Source organism: Sturnira hondurensis, unplaced genomic scaffold (genome assembly GCF_014824575.4).
Source record: "Sturnira hondurensis isolate 20B ecotype Veracruz unplaced genomic scaffold, ASM1482457v3 Scaffold0005279, whole genome shotgun sequence".
Classification (NCBI taxonomy): domain Eukaryota; kingdom Metazoa; phylum Chordata; class Mammalia; order Chiroptera; family Phyllostomidae; genus Sturnira; species Sturnira hondurensis.
In genome coordinates, this window is record NW_028077910.1 from 17,472,426 (window position 1) to 17,493,341 (window position 20,916).

General features: G+C 38.6%; 1 protein-coding gene across 2 annotated transcripts in view; it reads right to left on the reverse strand.

Annotated features, from left to right (window-relative positions):
* Nucleotides 1-3,141: 3,141 nt before the first annotated feature.
* The window catches only part of GMPS (guanosine monophosphate synthase), a 50,186-nt gene continuing 32,411 nt past the window's right edge, over nucleotides 3,142-20,916 (reverse strand). For both annotated transcript variants that reach the window (XM_037046678.1, XM_037046677.1), the window contains 11 exons: nucleotides 17,392-17,585; nucleotides 16,980-17,145; nucleotides 14,823-14,974; nucleotides 14,196-14,369; nucleotides 12,783-12,888; nucleotides 11,772-11,887; nucleotides 9,315-9,440; nucleotides 7,163-7,278; nucleotides 5,474-5,604; nucleotides 4,310-4,482; nucleotides 3,142-3,261 (listed from right to left, as the gene is read on the reverse strand). In XM_037046678.1, coding sequence (XP_036902573.1) covers nucleotides 3,160-3,261; nucleotides 4,310-4,482; nucleotides 5,474-5,604; nucleotides 7,163-7,278; nucleotides 9,315-9,440; nucleotides 11,772-11,887; nucleotides 12,783-12,888; nucleotides 14,196-14,369; nucleotides 14,823-14,974; nucleotides 16,980-17,145; nucleotides 17,392-17,585 — 1,556 coding nt within the window. In that variant the 3' untranslated portion in view covers nucleotides 3,142-3,159. The remainder of the gene's footprint in view (nucleotides 3,262-4,309; nucleotides 4,483-5,473; nucleotides 5,605-7,162; nucleotides 7,279-9,314; nucleotides 9,441-11,771; nucleotides 11,888-12,782; nucleotides 12,889-14,195; nucleotides 14,370-14,822; nucleotides 14,975-16,979; nucleotides 17,146-17,391; nucleotides 17,586-20,916) is intronic.

Below are 20,916 nucleotides of genomic sequence, written 5' to 3' on the forward strand. Positions count from 1 at the left end.
TGGGAGACTTTTCAGCAGTCTCAAAGCAAAAGCATGTTCCATCAACCTTCCCAAAAACACACAACGAAGGGACTGCCCCTGAGTGTGCGTGGATGAGTATTTTCCAAGTGTCATAATCACCGCAGATTTCTCAAGTGCTCGGACCTTGCTTATGTACACCATAGCTTTGAAGAAAGAGAAGGGAAATTAATATTTTATTGTACAATGTATTTTTGAGGTTTACCTTTGATATTTTAAAAAAATTATTACTTTTCTCCATTCTTTCTCCTGCAATGATTTTTCTTGTTATTTATAAAATAAGAATTTAGGGTTGGATTTGATCTTGTCAGTTTATCCAACTGCCTCATCTTACGGATAAAGAAACAGAAATGACTTGAGCAAGTTCTCACAGCTTTTTAATGCCAAGGCCACGCACTGAAGATGGATACATCCCCCCACCTGCCTGATCTGAGTGCCTCCATTCTCTAGAGGGTTGACTCAAAGTATTTCGGTAAAACAGGGGATCAGGAGATAGGCCAAAACATAGCAAGGAAACAAACTCTTACAATTCTTGTTTGGCTATATGCATGTAGCTGTTTCAGGATGAAGGCAGCAAAATACGGAGAAACAGTAAACCTCTATCTCCCAGATACACCTAAAGACTTCCTCTCAGACATTATGCCAGGCTACCTATGTTATTTCTAACACAGCTGACAATTGTAGGTGGGACATGAAGGTGGGACTGGGTGTTCAGTCTTAAAGATTCCTGGAAGTAAACGATGCTTCCACTGCTCTGCCACCCTCCTCCGAATAGGTATAAAGAAATAAAATATATTTAATTAGACAGAGGTGTCCCGGGTAGGTGGTGAATGATGGGACTGCAGTCATGATCCACCACGGATCATGTTTAATTCTGAAACTCACCAGGTAACCACTACTAAGCTGAGCCTGTTTCCTTAAGTGTAGAACAAGATTGTAGTCTTGCCATTTCTCAGCTGCACGAGTGAAACACTGTGAAGGTGCGGAGTAATACTGTACGGCACAAAACAGTGCTTCGCAAAAGAAGAGTAGGTATTTACTGTTAGGGAATTTCTGAATTTCAGAACTTTTATCTTTTCTCTGTATCATGTCAAGGTCTGTTTTGGAGAAACCATTTTTCCAGTATTAAATAGGAGTATATAAGCAGGGATTTAGTGGACAAATAGCAGGAACACATTAGGTTTAAAAAAAATTAACTTTTTAACTTCACAATTTCTCAGAGCCTTGAATATAATACAGACTATGACTCCAAGATCTCTACGATGGAAGGACAAGCGAGCAGCACCTTCCAAGCTTCTATGACCTGACCCTTTCACACGGACCACCACAGCGGAGCCATGTCCCCTAGAACACACTTTGGGGGGAGAACAACAACAGCACTATTACTATTACTATATATATTCCCTAGTACTTGCTTGAAAACAAAATCATAAGACACTTTAGTTAAGAGAAAAATTTTCACATAAGCATAAATGTTTGTAAACCTTTTATAGGCTGTCTATTCCAGCTCTAGAACAACATGACTCCAAATCTGTTAAGGCCAAATTACTAACATAATCCTCTTTTCAAAAGGCCTTCAAGAATAACCCATCATCAGGACAGAGAATGAGCCTCTCAAGTTTTGCAGAAGTCATGTGACTCCTAGGTCCCAGGGAAGGATGTCTGTTACAACAGACAGAGCTCTCCCCTTGACGGTCCAGCAACAGCCGTCCTGTCCTCTGGACCAGCCAGAATGAAGGCATCTGCCACATATAATTTTACTGTTTATCTAACACTGAACCCCATACAAAAATTTTTTTCTAATACAGAATTTTGAAAATAAAGAGGCAGCAACCTGAGATGGAAATAGTATAAGAAAAACATGGACACCAAAAACTAATACAATGTCAATTATACCTCAATTAAAAAGTAAACAAAGGAAAGCATGGTAACACTCTGAAACGGTAACATCAGCTAAAATAGTGAGAGATGGTTGTAGAATCTACGTCTACTACTGTCTAATTTTAGAGTGCTTATACAAATATTATGAAGGACCTGGTGGCAATGGTAGAAACTGGTGGCAATGGCAACAAGTTCTACACCAGTTCTCCAATCTTCCTTACAGCTGGTAGAAGGATTACAAAGTTTGGCAATGGCTTGCACAGACTAGTCATAGTCTTCCGGGCAGTGGGTGATAAATCTGTCTACAGATTACATCTAAGAGTTGATTGCACAACTCTTCACTGGATGCTATAAGCCGTGGGCATGCATTTGTAAACTGCAGGCATGCATGATGGGTTTTGTGGTCTCAAAGCTTCCCCTCTGACCAATGAGATTAAAGCTCTCTAACTTTACACTATGCCAGAGATAGTCTCCTCAAGGGAGAGAACAGAAACTTTCCGTGCACGGCTGCTAGAGCAGGCAACACGAGGCAAGGAGGACAAAGCGCCTTCCTAGTGAAAAGGCTGACTGTGAGCAACATAATGTCTAGCCGAAACATGATTTGAAAACATTTTACACCGAGTCCACTCCTAGTTCCTTTCTCCTACGGCTGTGACAGCACACAGTTCTAAAGTACCTCAACGGATCCCTGGTGCTGGCCATACTAAGGTAGCTTACATTTTAGAATGCCGGCGGACTGCGAAAGTGGCGGATCAGCCCACCTCCACCTTTATCCGATATGCTCATCACTTCCCCCAACATTTGGAGAACTAAGGTTACTTACAGGGAAACTCAGAGTCTAACACAGGTATATGCACTAAGTCACACTGGTAAACAGTGGGTTTTTTCTAACAGCTCTTAGAAACTGGTAAGGGAACAGAATCCCATTGCTACCCCCAACTCACCCACCTTCATACATCTTCATTGACAGAGACATCAATAGCAACAGTGAGTTTATACAAAAAACACAAGTGAGGCAAAGGCAAATGCAGTGTCAAGCTGTCTGAGTGTAGGCAATGATGCTTTGATTATACCCGTACAAACTCTTTAGTCCCTTTTAGATATCCCCAACGCAGCCCTCAGGCCACAGATTTCGGCTGTGAAGAATTCAGATGTGATGTAGCCGCTCCAGTACTCTTCACAGTACTGCCTATGTCAATACTGGGAATGGTTTCGATAATCAAGTTAAACTGCACACAGTACTTTAGAACAAGAAGTTTATTACTCCCACTCAGTAGTTCCTGGGGGCTTTGATGTTAAGTCATACATAATTCGAGAAATACCAGGAATCTTCTTAATCTCAGTAACCATCTTTAACACCACCTGTAATAAAACAAAGATTACAAATAGAAGAGCCAGAATCCGTGGCATGTCCAAAGGACCTAAAGGGCTTGCATCTGCAAGCCCTTGGAAACTGTGATCTATTTTTACTACTGTCCTCTGTGTATATGGGATGATCCCCGATTAACTTCACGCAGTGAACCTACTTCCCTCTACAGATTTCAGTGACTGAAGTTCTGTACCACTCAAAGTACAGTTCACAAACAGGTGCCAGCCTGCAAGCTGTGTGTGTTCCAGGTCAACAGGTGTTTACAAACTCTTACGGCAATTTGGCATTGCTACAGCAGCTAAATGAGAGACTGTATGTGTTGAAGCCAATTCTTCACAAGCTACCTGTGGCTGAAACACACAACTCGGAGGCTACCATGGCAGTGCATAACACACTAGCATAATAACCACTGCGAGTGTACAGGAGGCCTGGTCACTGACGGAACAAAAATTTGGCAAATCTGAGCCTAAAGAAAACCAAGACCGTAGGCCACATCTCACAACCCAGCTCTGCAGCTGTAACCAGAGCCCTGCACTAGAGCACTGGGGCAGTGGTCCTGCTAACAAAGGCTCACTGTGATTTTCACCAGCTAGTAAGCAAATAGCTCCTTTGGAACATTATGGTGAAGGACTAACAGGAGGGAGATGATCAAAAATGGAATTGCAAGTAGGCTGGACATTAAGCAATTCATGGGTTTCTGGTCATAGTGCCCTCATTTCTCATCCTTATTTCTAATAAACTCTTCTTCACTCCTGAGGTTCTTTAGTTGGAGAATAAAGACTATTTAAAAATTAGAGGTTGGTTGGCAAAACTAAATAAAATTATAGGTTAGAGTTAGTAATCAGACATCTACAGGGATATAAATTTAAGGCCTTTTTCTACTACAGTGTACTAAACAATCAATTGTGGATATAAAAAGCCTGTCTTATGAACAGAAAACCAACCCCAGAAATACCAACATTGTCACAGTCTATCCCATTCACCACATTATAAAATGTACGAGGTACTAAAATATAAATTAGAAGAAAATATATAAATTACCTCTACAGGGATCTCATTGCCAGGTGTTGCAGGTATACCAGTCATGAAATCACTAGTAATAAAAGTTCGAATAACCACAGATCTCTGGCAAGAAGGCTGCTTCTGAAGTGGGTCCCGATCAAAATGTAATGGTGTCAAAATCACTGGCATCTGGCTGATTTTTCCAGCATACCCTACAGAAAGGAGGTTGACATGTAGAGCCCACCACCATCCATGGAAAGCTCTCTGACCCCGGTCAGTAAAATCCTCCCAGACAACACCTAAAATTACACTTACACACACACACACACACAATGCCCCCCGCAGTTAGCACAGTCGTTCTTCATTGCTTCCAGCTGCTCTCATAGCATCTTAAGTAAACTCAATCACAGATACAAGTAATAGAATTTGATGACTGTAGTGATACATTATATAGCTTTACGTGTATGTGTGTGTGTACACATAACTATAAAAAACATGAAGTCTATTCCTGTAATTCATGGTTGTTAAGGCCTATACTGCCAATGCCGAATTAGCGAACACTAACCTATTGCCTCTAGAGGAACTACAGAATTAGGTTCTCGCAAGCCTTGGGTTCCATTTTCACTAACCAGCCAGTACATAACCTTGTTTTATGTGTGCTTCTGTTCAAAGACACCCTTTTAACACTTACTGCAGACTCATTAACGTTGGGCTCACAGCCAACAGCACTGTAATCCATACACGAACAAGTCTCATCTAACCTACGTATTTTCTCTATAAGGCGCATCGTAACCTTCCTGTGCTTGGAAACTTAGCAACTCAGCGCCATGCATGGGGGAACATTTTAAACAGTGAGATCACCAACAAAAAGCACAAAAATATGGCACTAAAAGGACTACAGAAAGGACATTTGTTTACAGTAAGAGAACTGAAACAAGAGAGATGAATACTGCCTTGTTCAACCTCAGCTGAGAGCATGCAAGTTGAGCAACTCAAGTTTTCTGCCACTGTGCACATGTCTACAAATGGCCAAAGGGCAAATAAATTTTATATGAAGGCAATACCACAGAATTATCCATAGAAATGAATAATAAAAATGAAAGCACCTAAACATTAGAAGTTGCATTCTACTACTAGAAATCACAAGGCCAGCTCCCAAATCCTAGGTAAAGCGTGCAGTGATGAAGAAGACGAGCAACTCACCAGACTCCCTGAGAATGTTCTGAGCCTCGAAATCAGCTTGGCGTAACGTACTGAGCACCCCTGTGGTCAAGAAAGTGGGAGTAACGTCTGTTGGAGGCTCTTTAACTGGTGGGCCAAATATATAAACGACCCTAGAAGAGGGGAGGAGAACATCATAGAGAGTTACAATTTAGTATGAGAAGCAAGGCACATAGAATAACATTCTTTCCATTCACTCTTAGGCACGTCTCCTATTCACTTGACACTCCCAATGGGTGAGTTAGGATATACAATTATAGATGGGTCTATGTTCTGTGTACCCCCTCGAAGTATATTCTATAGAATACCGATATCTCAGAATGTGCAAAGATAATATGTGATTATTGCAATCCTCTTTTTATGTAACGTCTTGGAGTAAAGAATGTTTCCCAAACTTCGTATCTGTCTGGAATCTGTGGTGAAAATAGGGTCTTTGCAGATGTCACCAAGTTAAAATAAGGTTATAATGCATGAGGGTGGCCGTTAACCCAATGACTGGGTGTCCTTCTAAAAAGAAATTTGGGAACACAAACATACACACAGGAGAGGGCCGTGTGAGGATAGAGACAGAGACTGGAGTTTCACTGAAACGAGCCAAGGACTGCCAACAAATGCCAGCAACTAGGAAAGGCCAAGAAAGGACCCTCCCCCAGAACCGGCAGAGAGAGCAAGGGCCCTGCTGCCACTTGGATCTCAGGCTCCTAGCCTCCCACACTGCGAGAGAACAATTTTTCTCGTGATAAACCTCTCAGTTTGTGGTCATTTGTTAGGGTAGCTCCAAGAAATTAATACTCATAAGCCTGGAGAAACACTGAACTGAACAAATAAACAAGTTGTTTTACAGCAGAACTTCAGAAATTGTAACAGGCTAATAATACACACTGGAAACCTCCAAGATGAAGCTACGGTGGATTTGCCAAACTTATTCAACTAGTCAATCTTTTCACTTTGGGAAACACTGATTCCAAAGAAAGAGTCTCCTTTTCGCTTTATTAAAAACGTCACCAAATGGACCCCAAACTTGGTATGCTACTGTTTCCTTCTAAAAGGAGTAACTCAGCTTCCAGTAAACTTCCATTTGTAGGAAGCCACACCACTGCAGGTGTCAATAAAAGCTGGGTTTGGAACACGGCTTGAAGGAGGTGGGATCAAACAACTCAGGGGAATCAGCTGTTGATATATCCAATATAAAAATTAATGTGCAACTCAAAGGAAAAATAAATCTGACCAACTAAATTGAAAATAAATTATACAGGTAGTTACTTTAATGATATCTGGCACATGCCTATTTCTTTTCTTTGTTTTCCCCTGAGATTATTATTAAATTAACTATACAACCTTTAGATATTTTTTCAGTCCTTTTGAAATGTTACCATAAAACCAATAGCCAGGGTAAACTGCTAATTTGAAAGACATGTTTTAAAACTGCCTTTAATATTTTATACTAAAATAAAAATCCTTTCTATTTTTCGTTTAAACAAACAAAAAAGTAAACAGATGATTGTATTGTGTTGAAAGAACAAAACACAACAGCTTATTAAAAACCTGTTTGACTGTGACCTAAGTGTGCACCTGAATCTGTGCTTGGGCCTTTCAGTCCTTCGATAGTGGGAAAACCTTAAAAGCGCATCCTTCCATTACACCTCAGCCCGTTCCCACTGCAGAACACACCTGTTAATGTTGTGACACATGCGAGGTATGAGCCTAGCCAGGAAGATGAGAGACTCCCAGTCAGGTTCATCTTTGCTGGAGATTCCACACACGTAACTATAGGAGCGACAATCACCCTAAAAGCACAAACAACCAACTTTAAATTTAATGGTCTTCCAGAAGTCAAAAGATGGACTGGAAAACATTTCATGTATGGTGACACCATTAATAACAATTACTTTGAGAGAAAAAAACTTGTTTTATAAAAGTATATATATGGATATTTCTCTAGTAATATAAATAAATCCTAAATTAAAATCTCATGTTAAGGTCCACCTAAATCAGTTCAGACATAAAGTGTCGTGGTAATTTTAAGGCTTTACTGAACATGCGCCAGAGGCACACTGGGATTTCAGCCCAAGCGCAGGCCCAGCTGTGGGCAGCACGCGCCTTGATCAGGCAGACAGGATCTGCCCGTGCTGACTGGGGGAATAAAGGATTCTTTGGTCAGTGGTAAAAAATAATTTCACAAACTTTCACTTATCAATTTCTTTTAAACTCAGCTTCAATAGTTAATTTTTAAAAAGTGAATAAAACTGTACTAATACCAATTCCCTTTTTCTTTGTTCTGTTTAATCCAAGTAATTTTCTCTTAAAAAAATCAAACTGAAAAGCAATTTTAATAGTCATTAGAGAACTACCTAATATCCAGTATATTGAGAAGACGAGAATTCAAGACTGTGGGAATGCTAATTTGATAGTATCTATCAAAGTTTAAAATGTACATGGTTTTAATTCAGGAAATGATCTTACAGAAGTACATCTGAGTAACTGCTTAAAGAAATAAAACATAACTTGCTAAAATGCCTATGAAAATGAAATGCCCACAGGTAGAGGAATGATTAAAAGTATGGTGTAACCATGTATGGAATATAAGGCAGCAGTTAAGAATAATCTACGTGTAGTGGCATGAGAAGGTAAGTTCATGATGTTCGGTTAAGAAAAAAAAGTGACAACGTGTCTGTGTAATTCTCTTCTTTTTAAAATAAATGTATGTGGAAGAACACATACAACAGTTGGAGAGCAAGATCAGAGAAAATTCCTTTCAAATGTACTGCATTTTGATTTTATTTTTATAATTACGGTTTACTTTAGTATTTAGAAAATAAACTTCATTGCTATCCTAACCAGGTATCACAATTTTTACTGAGCTTCCAGGGCTCTCCAAAGACCTAAGAGACTAGAATGAAGTTAAACATCTAACAACAAAAAAAAGCCTTTTGTTTTAATGGGAAGAGTAGTGGAACCTGAATAAGCTTCATTTTTTAAAAAGTTACTCATCCAACAAATTCAGCAAAAAGAATATGCTTATTAAATTCTAGATGAATAATCTCTCCAACAGTTCATTTCTTTCCACACATAATTCTACTCTACAAGGCCATTATAAACTCATTAGCCTAGTACTGACATCACACCATTTTAAGTTAAATTATTGACACCTTTTATAGTTTTCATTTTGCTACAAACGCTAAACAACAGAAAAGAAACCTTCCTCTTCTCTACCCTCTGATGGTTTTTCCCTTGGAAACTCACTTGAGAATCCCATAAATAAAGAATATAATCTAATTATGAATAGTACTCTAATAGTTGAAACTACATTATCCTCACGTGCTTTTACAACTGGAAAGAAAGAACAATACAACAATGTTCCTGTGCATTACCACAACTAAGAGAGGAAAGACACGAGACAGAAACAGAGCACTGGTTTAAAAAGTACACAGGCTGAGAACAAGACCATAAGTGGTGAAACCTGATGGTGTAACGTGTTCACCTTCTTGCAGCTGAAAGCCACAGTGTATTTCACACCAAGAAGGATAAATGAAAACATGACCTCCTGGTGACCATCCTTCAGGGCAGAAGCAAACAAGCTGACCCTATGCAAATCATTCTTTAAATTTTTAATTTCGTTAAAGATGATAGATGTTCCAAAACTACAAAATCTCAGCCTGAATATTAAGTTCTTACAACCTTATTCACTCCATAGGCATCATATAAAGCATTGCCTTTTTACATTTCTACACTTGGTACATATATTTTCATGTTCCTTACTCATTCCTATTTCTGTATTAGTGGAGAGAACCTCTGCAGAAGGTTTTGTCACAGGTCAACTCACCTGCACACCTACAGTTTTAATCGGCAGAAGGAAGGCATTCAGTGAGTGCAGACTTGTAATTTGCATTAGCTTCTCCTGGTCCTCTTCTGTAGTGCAGGCTTTGACTCTTTGTAATAGCGTATGCGGCTGAGAAAACCAGACACATTTCTTAAGATTCCAAGAAACAAGGTACTCAGTCTTCTGGTATCCCTATTACTATCTGACATATTTACACTTACTGGTTTACAGCAACAGATCCTGTTGGGCATTGCCTTCTGACTTGGGTGTGCTATGCCTGGATATAAATCTAATCAGAACTTCATTCCTGAGGACTAGGGCTATCAGAAATTAAGTATCAGGATAAGAAATACAGATTAGATTTATATCCAGGCTTTAATCCTCTGTCACCAGCAAGGAACCTATTTCTCCTTCTCTCTAGTAAAATTGTTTGCCATAAAGTCAATTTTGTCTGAAATTAATCTTCCTACTTCTTTTTGAGGGGCTTATTCACGTGGTATATTTTTCCATTCTTTTACTTTCACCCCTTCAATTCATAGGTAAAAAGACTATAGGTAGATTTTACTTTTCAATCCAGTTTGACAATCTATGTCTTAACTAGAGATGCTAGTCCTTCTAATTAATTGTGGCTTAATGATATGGCTGATTTCATTCTACCACTTCAGTAATTTCTATTTTTCCCACTTTTTATGCTTCTTTCTCCTTTCTTACATTGTGAACTGATGAATTCTCCCAGCTCCTTTATTTCCCTTTGGTTTTAAAGTTAAAACCTCCATGTTCAGTCTTTTAGTAGTTCCCCTTAAATGTTAGCATGCATATTTAACAAAAGAGAATTAATCTCTCTAACCTCCTGGCAAACAATACAATCATTTTTAAAAGCTTTAACTCCCATCAATCCCCTTGTGGTTTACCTGCTATTATTTATATATTATTACAGTGTTTTTTAAATAAACACCAAAAATTACAGATTGTTGTAATTAGATTTTCCATGTTTGTTTGAATTTTAGCCATTTACCATTGTCTTTGTTTACCACTTTTTCTTGTACCTAAGACCTTTCTCCTAGAAACCTTTCGCTCCTCCCGAAGTCAGTCCTTTAGACAGTGGTTCTCACTCCTACCTGTAGACTCAAATTACTTGGTATGATTAGGTTCCATCCCAGGTTAAGTAAGAAACTCTAGGAAGAAGGGGTCCCAGCATAGCATACAACAAAAGCTCCCTCAAGATGAGTCTAATACACAAGCAGGGTAAAAGCCACTGTCTCTATTGAGAAGGCAGTGCATCTATTCATTACTGTCCATAAATATTTTCTCTTGGGACTTTGAAGTCTTCTTGCTTTTACCAGTGCTTTCTGTAGAATGGTCTTTCCTTTGTATGGTAAATCAATCTTTTCCCTGGAGCTGCTTTGACTTTAGGAAGTCTACAGCTTTGCTAGGTGTGTCGGCTCAATGTCAAATTCTTTTCCTTTATCCTGATAGAGATGTATTATGTTTTCCAGAATCCGAGGTGTGGTCTTGAACTAGTGTAAAGGAATTCAAATATTTTGTCTATTATCTCCTCTGAAAATATGTTCAAGTTGACCTTTCCATTCTGTCTTAACTTCTATCCACATTTTCCCTTTGATGCTTTGTTGTGATTTCTGGATAATTTCTTAACATCTTTCTTTAGCTGCTTTTAATTTTAGTTATTTTCATTTCTAGAACCTAACTTTTTAAAAACTGCCCAGTCATCTGATAGCTTCTTAGCATATACCTTATTCTTATTATCAACTGCTTCTTTTATTTTATGTACGTCATGCCGTCTGCTAATTGCAGTACTCGCAGTGTTTGAGGGTTCTGTGCTGCTGCTTTCCACTAGCTCTCATTCATGGAGCCTTGCTTCTACACATACTTTGTCATTTTTTTTTGTAAGCTCATACTTGTTGGGCCTGTATCGATGGGAATTCTTTGAGGCCTGACTGGAGATATTTCAAAGAGTAAATTAATTTACACTGCTTCTTGCTTGACATCTATGAGCACTGTCAACCAAGGTCTACTTTATATTAGAATTGAATTCTTAGCTTGCAGTTTTTCAGACCACACAGATTGTAAATTTAGGCACCAAGTCTACGGAAGGACTAGAATACTTTCCCAGTCATCCTCAATATGGAGCTAAAACAAATACCCTTGCTTTCTTGCAACACATATAAAGTATTTTAAAACAGCTTTTCACATCTAGTACTTTTAAGGATTCAGGGTATCCAATCCGCTCTACGACTGGAAATAAAAGTATGCATTTAAGTGTCTCTAGAATATTTTCTTCATAGTCATTTCTAAGGTAAAATCGCTCTGACTCTTCAAGTAAAGAAAGCCAAATAAATTTGCTATAAATTCTGGAGTACAAGAATCTATTCAATTCTTTGCACTGATCCGCTTAAACTGTTTAGAGCTCTCAAAGCATACAAATGCAATGTAACTTAGTACCTTTTTAACACTTGCAGAGAAATCCGCTACTATTTTCAAAATATTGTTGGTTTCAGGAAAGTCCTTACAAATGTAAGGTTCTTCAGCACATATCACTCTGATTGCCAGACCAGGACCTGCAGAGAAGAATAACAATGGTATTTAATATAAGAATTTAATATAAAAATGTCACTACTCCCGAAATATAAAAGCCTTTCAAAAATTAAACCCCATGTGCCATTTTAAGTTTCTTTTCTTAGTTTTACTGAGATATAACTGACATATCTCCACTGCAAACAGTTTCGAGGATCAAGTAAGACAAGATACGTCAAGTATTTAGGAGGATGCCTGGCACATATCAGCACTCAGGAAACGTGAGCTATTACTGTTTTTTATTTTAATTAGACCATTATCTCAACTCATCTCCAAATGATGAGCGCTAGAAACTGAGGTACAGACTTGCCTAAATTCATAATAAAAACATGTTAAAATTCTCAGTCCTAACTTTAAACAAATATCACCTAATTAATTATTTTTCTAAACGACAGCAAATGACTATTTAAAGAGCATTTTTTACTTGTTCATGAAGTTACACACGGCCTATGCAAAGAAGTGGTTCGGTAACTCAGACAAGTGAGCTGTGGTATAAGGTTCTCAGGGCACAAGTTTGAGCCCGGTCTTCTTTCATGGCCTCACAGAGAGAGCCCACACAGCCCAGCTCTGACACCGAGAACGGTCTGGCGATGTTATTAAATATCTCTGTGCCTTAGTTTTCTCATCCGATGGCAACATTATATGCCAGCTGCACAGGAGTGGTACAATATTTAAATATAAATACGATAGAAAATATGTATTAAATAAAATAAAGTATATACACTAGATACTAAAATGAATGCTTATTCCCTAACCACCTTTCCCATTCCCTCAGGTTACATATTGCCCGTGATAATATATTATTTCAAAATTGTCTGAATTGATTTTTCTTCAAAATGAAGGTCTATAAACAAATATAGAATTCAGTATTACTTTTACCTGGGAATGGGTGTCTGGAAACTAACTCTTCTGGAAGTCCAAGTTCTCTGCCTAAAACTCTTACTTCATCTTTATGAAAATCTTTCAGAGGTTCTATTACTTTTCCCTACAGCAGGAAAAAAGCCAGTTAACACAAATTAGAAACCAAAGTGACAGGGAAAACAAAGAATAACAAATTACTGGCTTTCCCTGTTATCTTTTTACCTTAGATTTAAAAATCAGTTTTTAAAACTTCATTTCTTCCCGCATGCTTATAGGCATTAGATGAGTATTTTACTGATCTTATTTCTATTTGAAACACATTTTAAATATACATAAAGCAAACCTACCCTCTATCTTTGATATAGTTCTCACTAGACAAGGCAAGTTAAAAAAACACTAGTGTTTCAAGATACAACTCTCCAAATACCATCAAATAAGTGAAAAGACAACCCACATTAGGCAAAATCATAAAGCTTATAAAGAACTTGTAATTATAATATATAAAGAACTCAATTTAATAAAAAGATAAATAAACCAATTTAGAAAGGAACAAAAGATCTGAACTGATATTCCTCCAAAGATATATAAATAGGCAATAAGCACATAAAAATATTTACTATCAGCTATTAGAAAAATGTAAATCAAAACCACAATGAGATACCACTACACATTCACTAAGATACTCAAAATAAAGAGAGATAATTCAGCCATTATGACAGCTACAATCAAAACAACAGAGAATAACAGTTGTTGGCAAGGTATGGAGAAATGAGAACTCGGCATTGTTGACGGGAATGTAACATGGCACAACCACTAGGGAAATATTAAGGAAGCCTCAAAATGTTAAAAATATAACTATTGTATAACTATAACTATATATATTTATTATATATATAACTATATATAATAAATATATACTATTATGATCCAGCGATCCCACTTCTTGGCATATTCCAAAAGAACTGAAAGCAGAGTCTACAAGAGATATTTGCAAACCCGTATTTACAACACAATTCACAATAACCAAAACTGGAGGCAACCAAAGTGTACACTGACAGAGAAGTAGATACACAAAATGGGTGTATACATCCAACAGGATACTATCCAGCCTTGAAAAGGACATCTTAACATGGACTAACCTTGAGGACCTATGCTAAGTGAAATATGCCAGACATAGTATGATTTCACTTACATGAGCTACCTGAAGTAGTCAAATCATTGAAAGAGAAAGCAGAATTGTGACTATCGGGATGGGGGAGGGAGAAAAAAGCTGTTCCACGGGCATAGAGAGCGTCAGCTTGCAGATGAAAAGCTACAGAAATCTGTTTCACAACAATGCAAATACACCGAACACTACTGAACTGTACACTTAAAAATGGTTAAGGGAGGGAAGAAAAGAGGCTTTATGGGAAAGTTCACATAACTTTTTACCTCTTCTCTCAACTTCCTGATAAGCTCGGTGTCATTATGATGGGTTTTGATGAGTTCAGCTTTGCCACTTGCAATAAGGGATGCACTTTCGATGAGATCAGGCCGTAAGGTACCTTGGGCAAGGAAAACCTCCTCAGGTTTCAGGTTCATTTCTCCAATTACTTCATTGGCAATCTATAGCCAAAAGGAGCAAAACAGCCTTTTAAAAGGTGATTCTTTTAGCAAGACAGCAAAATTTCATCCTTTCAGCTAAATTTCTCAAAAGTCCTTGTGCAATGTTGACCAATGAAACCCACCCATTCCCAAGACAAACTCCTTTAAGAACACTAAGAACATGCTTTCACATGATTCAAAAAGGTCTGCAAACATTCCCGGCTACAAAAGCTGACACCTAGCCACTGAAACACTGAACATCTAATATCAACTGAAAATAGCTGTTCTTAGTACGACACAAGTACACGTTTTCTAAATACAAAATTCTACCGGTCTACGTAACAGCAATATACAGTAAAACTCTTAGCAAAAACAAAATTAGCAAATTTAGTTATTTGATAATAATGACAAAGACAAACAAACACTAAAATTGACATCAAACAATGCTACACACAGAGGATGTTAAAAAGGTACCTTAACAAAAGTATCCCCAATAATTTTTCTTTTCTCCTCAGGACTTGTAGTCATATTTAACGTTTTGCTAATTCTTTTCCGTGGAGTTCTGTCTTCCTCTGATATTGGTAGAGTTGTTGTTCCATTGTAGAAAGAGTGAGCAGCATTTATCACTGGGCAAGAGAGCAGAAACATTTCACTTAAAAACATTCCACTTAAACATTTCACTTAAAACAGAAACATGTTTTAATCTAAACGATTTTTAGCCCTGGCTGGTGTGCCTGGTATTGACATGCCCAAGTCCGAAGCCTCTCCTATTTAGCGTCTCTACAGAATAAATCCAGTCTTCTGATGGAGAAGGGTAGTAGCAGTTTGTTCCTATGCTGAGGAAAAGAATCTGCTCCCCAGTTTTCCACCAGTCCACTTCAGGCTCACCCAGAGAACCACGCCCCCAAAGCTTCCAACTGCTGAGCCTCCCAGAAGTCCTGCTTTGTTGGCTTCCTCCCCCTGCCCCCACCCCTTGGTTGGAGTTCTCCATTTTACTATGTAAGTTACAAGGAACAGAGGCAGGTTTTTGTGAGGTGAAGAATGTTTACAATTTGAGGGTCCTTTTCAAGAAAAAGAATAACAAATTAAGTATTTTAAGAATTAGCCATCAATACTAGGATGGTTAATAGGAACTTACCTACACACAGAAACAATCACAAATCACCCATGTACTGGCATGCCTTGTGTTATTGTGCTTTGATTTACTGCATCTCACAGATACTACTAGTTTATTCATTTATTTTTTTTACAAATGGAAGGCAAGAACCTCCACTTGCAAAAAGGATTATGATTCACCTTATTATGATGGTCTGAAATGGAACTTGCTGTATCTCCAAGGCATGCCTGTACCACCAAACCCGAATGAAATGTATACCTAACTCAACCTTTTCTTAGCCTAATCCCAAAATGCCCACAGCCACTCAAACACGACCCAGTAGAAAGCCAGTTAGAGAAAACAAAGTGAACTTAATTAATTACACATTATTAAAATATCTCACTTGTGCCCTGGCTGGTGTGGCTCAGTGGATTGAGTGCTGGCCTGCGAACCGACAGGTCACCAGTTCGATTCCCAGTCAAGGCACAGGCCCGGGTTGCAGGCCAGGTCCCCAGATGGGGGCATGTGAGAGGCAACCACACATTGCTGTTTCTCTCCCTCTCTTTCTCCTTCCCTTCCCCTCTCTCTGAAAGTAAATTAAAAACTTTAGAAAAATAAAAATAAAAATATATATATATCTCCCTTGTAAATTCATTAAAATATGACCACGTGAAGAGAATCTTAGGGTCCCTCCTAGAATTCTGGGAAAGATTTGGCATGAGGGATCATGAAATTTAAACTTCACTAGCTGACAGACAACTGGCTTTATCCATCAGCTCTCCAGCCTCGACATGTTGTTGAAGCCGGTAGCCCCTAGCCTCTCCTCTATTCTTTGTCCTTGCAGCACGACACTTGTTTTACGCTGACACTGTCATTTAAGTGAAGCTTCAAAAGGAGAAACAGACTCCTCCTCATGTTTACTCCAAGTCTTCATTTTACATTCCACCTTTCAGCCCAGATTTCAATTTGTTCCATGAAATACATGGCTTGCGTAATTAAACTACTGACTTGATTTCACTACAACTATTAATAGTACTTTATTTTTTTTAAAAAAGACTTCCACTAATGTAAATGCAGTTACAGCCTGAGAAGCTTACCAGTGGCCTTAAAAAAAATGGCTACAGACTTTTCAGTCCTCCTCCATATCAGCCTTCCTGTTAGTAAAATAATCTGTACAACCATACCTGCTGTAGGCAGGCTTGGGTATTCTCATGCATAAATAGTACTATGGATGGGAGAAGATCAACTTACAAAAACAAGAGAATGCGTAGAAAAGAACAATGATAGCTAGAAAATGGTAACTTACTGATCTATATATAACATTAGGAATAATTAACAGTTTTAAAATTTATACAGGGACCCTTTCTGAACCAGAAGTAATTATAACATAAAAAAATAAAAAATATTTTCAACCATGAGATTATTTCAATGGTCTTGATTAAGGCAATGTGCTTCCTCGATGTGCGGTTTATAAGGCTAGATTTGACTCAAGCAGTCCTGACATGCAAATTAACTTTTCTGGGGTTCATCAATACCTTTGACCTGAATTCCAAGCTTTTTGAGGGCCTCTTCTACAGACTGGCTTTCTCGTTTTCTCATAAAGCCATTGTCAATGTGCACAGCAATGACCTGATCTTGGTTCAAAGCACGATTCAGCAAAGCCGTACAAACTGTTGAGTCTACTCCACCACTGAGTAAAACCTACAGGGTGAAATGAAAAAATCAAATTGAATACAATAAGCAAAAAAAACAAAAATAAAAGTAAAAACTATCAGCTCAGATCATTACCTACAACAATGTATCAAAGGGATGCATGGTAACTGAAAAAGCACCCCGAAACAGCGCAACTCACGAAGCGTATGACCACCCAGTCCACATTCACTCTGTGTTGAAGAAGCCAGCTCTGAGTTCTAGCATTAGACACACATTTGTAGACTTCTTGCTTACCAAAACTTTTGACGTGCCTACTCTCTCCTTGATCTCTCGAATGCACTCAAGTTCTCTGTTCTGCACAGTGAAGGTCCCACTGCACCCAGCTATTTCATAAAGGAAGTTCTTCAGTATTACTTTCCCATTTTCTGTAAGGCCAACTTCAGGGTGGAATTGTACTGCATATAATTTTTTAGATTCATTTGCTATACCTTTACAGAGAAAATAATCACATATTAAAATTTTTCATATTGAAAAGGCTCAACTAGTACAGTAGTAATTCCTCAGCCTGAGGAATTCCAGTAATTCCTCATAATTTCTTCCTGTAGAAATGTGCAGACTGATATAAATTAGTTGGATTTCTAGAAACAGGAAAAAATAATAAAAGCCAAAATGTATTATCATGATCTTTCTTCATAAAAATCTTTTCTTATGTAGCAATTACAGAACTATATGACAGTAAATAAGCCCTACAGAGATTATTTCACAGTACCTCACTTCACTGAGATTACTTTAATTCTCATGATTACCAATTTTCTCTATGAGAAGTGAGACCATAGAATATTCTAAGTTTACTATTAACCATAATATAATTTCACTGACTTGACTGATATGTTTCTAACAATTACTAATTAACTACTGTGTATCAGATGTTAGGTTAGATATTTCACACGTGCCTATATTACCCCTATTAAGAGATATCAAGATACTTGCCTGAACTCAGAGTAAGTAGTTAAAACAAGCCGGAAGGCTCCCAAACTCACACTCATTCCACTATGTTAGGGTACCTCACACTTCATTTACTTGGCTTCCAGGGCACCACTCTCCCAGTTCACTTCTTAATTCACTGTCTGCTCCTTCTGAATCCTTTGTTGGTTCCTCTTCATCTTAGGCAAGCTGCCCACTAGTCAGCCCTTAAATCTCTTCTCTGTACATTCTGAGTGATCTCAAACTCTCATGACCTCAAATTCTACACATATGGTGGAACGCTCCCAAATCTGTACCTCTAGCCCAGTTCTCTCCAGTCAAGACTCATGTATACAACTGCCTACTTGTACTCTCAATTCAACATTTAATAAGGCACCTCGAATTAAATATGCAAACCCGAACTTCTGCATTCTTTCCCAGTAGATAAATGGAAGCTTCTTCATCCTCTGGATCTCAGGCTGAAAAACTTGGGAGTTAAAACTTGACTCTACTCTCATTTCCCAGTACACATGCAATCCAACAGCAAATCCTCTATACCTCACTTCAAAACATATCAGAATTCAGTCTAACTTCCCTTTTCCAGTCCGGCATGTAAAAAGCTGGATAATGCCACATTGTCCTAACAAGAAGTAAAAAGCTGACTATTGCCCTTGGAGAAACTAATGGGCAAATACAGAGAATCACAACTTAAAAGAGTGGAAACCCATGAGCTTCGACTCCACAGGAGCCACTGCTGAGCTGGGAAAACCTGAACTACAACTGATGCATTGCTGGAGGCTCAGCCGGAATAATTTTGAGAGACAAAAACTCCAGAAGCACCCAGTCACCTCGGGCACCCACACTTTCATGAATGGTATGTCCAGCAGAGTTTGCTAAATTTTTCCTATAAAGGGGCAGAAAGTATTTTAGCCTTTGCAGGCCCTACTGTCACTAAAGCAAATACAATCATCTACAGCAGCGGTGTCAAACCCATTTTCACTGGAGGCCAGATCAGCCTTGCAGTTGCCTTCAAAGGACCGAATGTAACTGTAGGACCGTGTAAATGTAACTACTCCTTAACAGTTAAGTGAGAGCTCAGCACTGCTGCGAGGTAGAAACACGGTGCAGGGCTGGATAAAACAAGGTGGAGGGCTGGATTCGGTCCATGGGCCTTATGTTTGCCGCCTGTGGTCTACAAGCAATACTTAAAGTAATGGATGTTGCTGTGTTCCAATAAAACTTTATTGATGAACAAAGAAATTTGAATTTAATTTAATTTCACATGTCACAAAATAGAATTCTATTAAAAAATTTTTTTCCAACCACTTAAAAACATAAAAACTATAGTAGCTTGTAGGTAATGAAAAAACAGGCAGTGCGCCAGATCTGGTGGGAGGCTGCAGTTTGCTGACTCCTTGACTCTAGGATAAAAGTCCAAGTCCCTCATACTGAACAAAGACTCTCCGAGCAATGGCCACTGTCTAATTAATCTCATCTCTTATCTTCCCATTCATTCTCTACTCCAGACATTCAAGTGTGATTACCAAACAGACCGTGCTCTCAACTCCAGGTCTATGCAAAAAACCTCAAAGCAGCAGCAGCAGCAGCAACAACAAACTCCTGAATAGAGTAAGTGATCAGAGCTGGACTGCAGAATACAGCTTAATACTGAAAGTTCATTGCTTCCCCGTGCAGCAGCAATGAACAAGTGGAATTTGAAATTTAAAGCACAATACAATTAATATAAGCACACCCCCCAAATGAAATAGGTGTAAATCTAACAAAATGCACATAAGACCTCTGAAAATCCACTCACCCCTGCCCACCACTTCCGCCTGCTCCTTAGCTGGCTCTCTCCCCTTTCCTAATCACTGCCACGGGTTCCTCGCTGTGCTCCCTGCTTCTGCATTTATCTTCTCTTTTCTCCTCACTGTAGCCACTGCACTGTGAGTAAAGCAAACAGTTTCATAATGGCCTCAAAGGTCCAGCGTTCTGGTGCCCAGCAACCTCTCTGGCCTCAACGGCTATCACACTTCCCCATGTTTACTCCACTCCAGCCACCTAGTCTCCTTGCTGTTCTCAAACATGGTCTTATCCAGGAAGCTTCATACTGCTCTTTCCTTTTCCTCCCAATATCCAGAAGGGTCTGCACTTACTTCCTTCATGTCCAATATCATCTTGCAGAAATACTTTCCCTGAGCCCTGGCTGGTGTAGCTCAGTGGATTGAGCATGGGCCTGTGAACCACACGATCACAGTTCGATTCCCAGTCAGGGCACATGCCTGGGTTGCAGGCCAGTTCCCAGCAGGGGACCCACAAGACACAACCATACATTGATATTTTTCTCCCTCTCCTTCCCTTCCCCTCTAAAGATAAAGAAAATCTTTTTAAAAATAAATAAATAAAAATAAAAATTAAAACAAAGAAACACTTTCCCTGAGTATCTCCCTGAGTATCTGATATAAAACGTTACCAACCCCACACCACCCACACTCTGCAGCACCCCTCCTCTCTTCCCCTAGTTTTTCAATGCACTTACTAAACACTGACAACTGGTACTCTGCATGGTCTGTCCTTCCCCTTAACTAGAATGTTAAACCAAGATTTTGTCCATTTTGTCCTTACTTTATCTTGGCACCTAGAACTCTGCACGGTACATAGTAGGTACTCAAATATTTGTTAAATGAATAAAAATGCGTAAGCCATCCATCACTGTTGATCTTTCAGGTGAAGTGAAAACATTTCAATATGAAAACCATTCTCGATCATTCTTATGGGAATATATTAGTCTCTTAAGTAACTGTGGGAAGATTACTCAATTCGTTTTATCCATGATGAATCTTTTTTCAATGTATT